This window comes from Citrus clementina, unplaced genomic scaffold (assembly GCF_000493195.1).
Source record: "Citrus clementina cultivar Clemenules unplaced genomic scaffold, Citrus_clementina_v1.0 scaffold_9, whole genome shotgun sequence".
Classification (NCBI taxonomy): domain Eukaryota; kingdom Viridiplantae; phylum Streptophyta; class Magnoliopsida; order Sapindales; family Rutaceae; genus Citrus; species Citrus x clementina.
In genome coordinates, this window is record NW_006261964.1 from 3342726 (window position 1) to 3348258 (window position 5533).

The 5533-nt window shown below is 34.3% G+C and overlaps 1 protein-coding gene across 1 annotated transcript; it reads right to left on the reverse strand.

Moving 5' to 3' along the window:
- Positions 1-1502, reverse strand: LOC18031736 (probable membrane-associated kinase regulator 1). The gene has a single exon (XM_006419821.2). The coding sequence runs from the start codon at positions 1374-1376 to the stop codon at positions 351-353; it is 1026 nt and encodes a 341-aa protein (XP_006419884.1). The 5' UTR covers positions 1377-1502; the 3' UTR covers positions 1-350.
- Between the last annotated feature and the right edge of the window lie 4031 nt (positions 1503-5533).

Sequence of the window (5533 nt, forward strand, 5' to 3'; positions counted from 1 at the left end):
GAAAAGAAAATTGCAGAGTTTTGAAAAGGAACGGAAGCCTAAAAGTTATTACAAATTGCAAAGAAGAAGACTATAACATAACAGACCTCAAATACTTTTTGACAAAGTTACAAAATGAGTTATGTTACAAAAGGAGTTCACATGCAGCTCTTTTACAACCTCACGTTAGTCACTAAGATCGATCCAATCACCACAAACGACGCCGTAATGGACACGAGGATGAAGACAGAGATTACAACGCAGCAAATTAATTAATTAACACATGAACATGATCTTGATTTGCGAAATTAATTAGATCAAGTGATGTCATATCATGTCGCAAACGTCAAATTTAAAAAAAATTAATTTACTCAAATTTCATTACTGACCAAGATCTTGTTCATTGAGTTCTTGCAATGAGCGATTGCACCTTGAATCGCACTCTGCAGCTCCTCCATTGACGACGCGTCGGAATTGTACGTGCCGCCGGCGCCACCAACTCTGCCGATAGTTACGCCTGAAAACCCGCTCCGGGAAAGAATCCCTGAATGACTTGGCGATGACCTCATCGATGAAGGGCAGCTGGAAACGCAGCTCTTCCTCCTCGGGTACCTTAAGTTTCCCGAGAAAGAGTGAGAAAATCCGCCAGAATTTTCTTTCCTTGTATTATTATTATTATTATTATGTTTGGCCGATACCGCTATTTGATCCCTGACAGATCCCACACAAGTTGCATTTGTAACTCCTCCTCCTCCTCCCATTTTCTGCTGTTGCTTTTGGGATAATTTTTCATACAGCGGCTTCACTTTCTTCACGTACTTTCTTATAACCTCTTTAGCCGTAGCGCTCATTCTCTTCACCGATGAATTGTTGTTATTATTAGCGGAGACAGTTTCTTGGTCGTGCCGATTTTTGTTCTCTTTTCTAAATAGCCTGGTCAGGGAAAAATACTTGGCTTTCTTGATTTGTTGAAACCCGCCGTTGAGTTTTCTGAACTCGTCGTCCTCGGTGACGGAACTCGGCCTGGAGGAGTCACACTCGGCGAGCAAGACGAGTTCGCTATTGAAGGAGGAGCTGGAGTCGTTGCTGGAGGCGCTGCCTGTGGAGTCACGTGAGGCGGTGGTGCCGGTGTCGCAGCAGGAGGAGGAAGAAGTGCTCGATGAAGCTAACAGGAGTGTACGGACCATGGAGATTCTCGGGGAGAGGTGTAAGGGCAAGAGCTGGCCCTTGTAGAAGAGCTCGTCGGCGGGGCAGAGAGCGGAGGAAGATTTGCGGGGAGAAACGGAGATGGTGAATTCGAAGTCGGAGGAGGATGACGATGAAGAAGAGAAAGAGTGGGACGGTGAGGGTGGCAGGGTTTGAGATCTTGTTGAATCTTTAGCCCTTCTCCTCCCCATCTTCGCTTGCTACATTATCAAGACCAACCAAAAAACAAATACAAGTATAAATATTTCGGAGATATGGTATCGAAGAGAGAAATGTGGCCTTCAGAGTAAAACTGAGACAGCAAATCAGATGGGCGCTTCTTATAATGGCATGTTGTGTGTCTGTGACCTGTGACTTAAAAGAGTAGTAGAGTTAGGTCTTGCTTGACTTTGACGCGCTGCGGGTGTGCGTTCTCGACACGTGTCGGCATTTTATTGTCAATACTTTTAAGCAAAAGGTTGAAAAGAATAAATCGAGTAATACGTAGTCTCACTTGATTGTTGAGAATTTGAAATTAAGGTTGGACAGCGTAATTTAAAAAGTATAATATTAAAATATTTAGTAAATATTAATTATTATAGTTTTGAAATTATGTTGATATTATGAAAAATTTATTATATATTTAATAATTTTATCAAAATTATTATTTAAAATTTATATTTATTATATATTACTAACTTTTATTTCATAATTATAATTTTTTTTATAGTAATTATAACTTAAAAGTTACATCATCTTAATCCCAAACGCACCCTTAGTTTGCCTACTCAACACTTGTTATGTGGAAGATTTAAAAATTTCTAGTGGATTCGGTGTATATACTTCTCATCCGTTTAGATAATTGTTACATATACCTTTCGATCGATCATTTCACAATAAATACGTGTGATAATAATTCAACGATAAACGATTTTTCTATCATAATGTATGAATTAAACATTTAATATTTTGAAAAACCTCATTTAAACTCATGAAATTTTAATTCTCTCTTATATATATCTTTTATTTGACTTTTAGATGTAAAATCTTGCGTTCTCAAAATTTACAAGAAAGAAGTTAAAAAATTTTGGTCGACAAGCTTTCAAAGTTCAAACCGTAGCCTGGTAGAACCGCAGAAGGCTGAGGACCTACGGGTGGGAGAAACTCGAAATTTGACCTTTTATTAATTAGGTTGGTAATGGAAATGGTGGGATCTCGGCATGCAAAGCAGGGGAGGCACATGGTAAATCGAAACGTCTCTTTCTCTCTCTGTGCTCTATGAGTGCGGCAACAGTCGGGTTGTGATTACATGCAGTTAGGTGTCACGTGCTTTAAACGTGAAATGTGGGGTTGGATCATGGGTTTCATCGTATCTTTGGTAAATAAAATATCTCCCAATTAATTTACGTTGGTGGTGTTTAGCATGCAATTAAAGGCAAGACCGAAAGCCATGTAATTAGTGCGATCATTATATGCTGACTCATATCACAGTTGTACAGTCCGATGAGTATTAATTAATTGTTTTTACACAGAACTCAATTTAATGGAATTTTTAACCCGTTTTACAGCTGTGTTTAGGCCCCTTAAAAGCTGCTGGTTTAGTTGTGATAGATTTGCTCAACACCATATAAACATTTTAAAATCATTTATTTAATTATGACCATATAGAAAAGACGTTTTAGGTTTCCTAATTAATAGAACATTTGAAAATGGGTCGGTCCCAACTAATTTACAGTTAGCTTGATTGAATCAGTGCATTTTAATGCTTGGATTCTACTTTGATCTGCCAAATCTTTTTTCATCATCTCGCCAAATTTATCTTTTGCGCAATTTGCATGTTCTATTAAAAGAATTAAAAGAGTTAATGATCATTTAAAAAAAAAAATGGTTTTAATATATAATTTGAAATTTATTACAAATTTAGATATACTCAGAGGTTTATTACTCAAAATTCGATTCTTGCAAATATCTGAGGAGAAATCTATTTCAAATACTCGATGGAACTCGATTGTAACATCAGCAAATTTGATGATACAAACTCATTACTTGGCCAAAGCTTGGCAAAGTGATATATATTTAGGCATTTTATAAATCAAATGCAACAACGCAGCTTTTCTCATTAGTCATTTGCCGATTCATTTCAAGATAATAATTTGATCCCCAACGTCTCATTTGTTAATCAGTCTCGAGGAAACGTAGTGGAGTAGTAGGGTATCACGTGAGAGAGAAGCGAGGACGGGCGGGATAATTTGGTTTCCCAAAACACGCGTTTAATAATTAACGATATATTATTAATCTTTCATTTAATTAATTAGTAATACAGTGATCGATTTGCGAACAAAAAGATTAAATTAGCATTACATAGTGACCATGTTAATGAAGTTGCCGGCCGTGCAACATGATGATATTTCTGGCATTCGATAAATGAAAGTTTCCTTAGGTTCATCGAAGTGAGTAGCCTGCATGCAGCAAGAAACCTTGAAATCTCTAGAAATTAACATAGAGCTGTTCGAGGTTTTCAAAACGGCGCGTACGTAATAGTAGGAAAAAAAAATTATCATAGGATAGGACCATCTTGAATTGAGATTAGAGAAAGTTCACTTTAATTTGGAGCTTAATTAAAGGTCAAGGTTGATGAACGACCAATATGCACCGATACAAGTAAATTGTAAGTGCTTGTTTGGTATATGATTTATTTAATGATTATAAGTACTTATTTAATTCTACAAGTTCTTATCATAATTTTTGTTGTTTGGTTAGTTTTTTAGTGGAACTTTTAAAGTTTAAATAAATCATCTCAAATCTACAAAGCAAAAATTTAAATTTTGGGCTTTTAAAAGTAGAGATTGAAAGCTATTTTAAAATGTTAAAATATTTAAAATATCTTTTATTTATTTGACAATCTTATTTTATTCTTTTTATAGCATAATTTCAAAAAATTTGCCTATTAAAGTGATTTTATAATTTTTTAATAAAAGTTCTCTTTGATAACTTTGTTCAAGTAAAAGCTCTATTTGTAAAACCTTATTAAAAAAAAACTCTACTTAAATAAATCCTACTTAAGATGCTATACCAAGCGAAACCTAAGGATGGTGACAATTATTAATTATGGAGATGAATATATATTTGTATGTTTGTGTGTACATATACTTCAAGGCATAATAACAAGATTTGGTTTATGTCTCTCTCCATATTTCTTTGTCATTTGATGATCTTTATTTTAGGCATGAGTCCCACCTAATATCATCATGGTGATTTTTTTTGGGGGTGGGGGGAGGGAGGTTTTAGAAGAAAAAGATAATTTAATTGTATTTCACAGCCACAAAAACCTTAAACTATGACCATTCTAAATGGAAAAAAAAAATTGATGATCATTGACGGTTAGATATATGATGATGGTTAAAAAAAATAATAGTCACTGTAGGTTTTAAATTTTATGATCATTACTCAAAAAAGGGTCATCAAATATTTTTAATAAACATTATTATAAAGAACTATAATCTTTTCCGGGTTGTTGGTTTTTCATTTTTGTAATAATATTCATAGATAAATTATCTTGTGAGCTGTATGAATCATGTTAATTATAACAAGTAAAATATATTGTTACCTGATGTTGTAAATCTCTTATCTTCTTTCTTTAAATTCTCATCATATCTAAACATCACAGTTAATCATATGAAATACACATACAATTAACATCCACTAGACAATAATGTGTTCAACAAGAGTATCAAAGATTTATTTTCTCATTCAAGAGTACATTATACTCTATTGGCCAAAATATTATCATCAATAGATGGTTTGAATAATTAGATAAGTAATCTAATAAGTTATGAATCCAATCGATGAACGACATATCGATCACATGGATTATAACTTGATATGAAAATCATACATCCCTCATACATACGTGTGTGTGTGTGTGTTTGTGTGTATGTATGTACTATAAAAGTCATTTCATATGTCACAAGAAATTCAAATTTTTTATCCTAACATTGTCTTACAGGAGGATATTTATGCATTATTGATAAATTTTAGTAAAATCCATAGTCATAGATTTTCCCTTTTTTCCCCATATTTAGAGAATCATACTACTATAATCGAGTTGTTGTTGAACTTCTTTTCTCCCTGGCTCATCGTTACAAGTCCAGGACTAGAAAATCATTTTACTTATTGTCGCATCCAACTATAAACAAGATTCAAACATTAAGCCCAATTTTTGTCAACAAGTTTCTCGGTCTAGTTAGTCATACAATCACCCAGCCCAGTATAAATCGGGCCTCCCAGACAAGGCAACAAAAGTCGAGGGTCATTTAAACGCTGATGTGCGCATGGTAGAAAATTTAAAAGCCGTGGATTTGTGGATTTG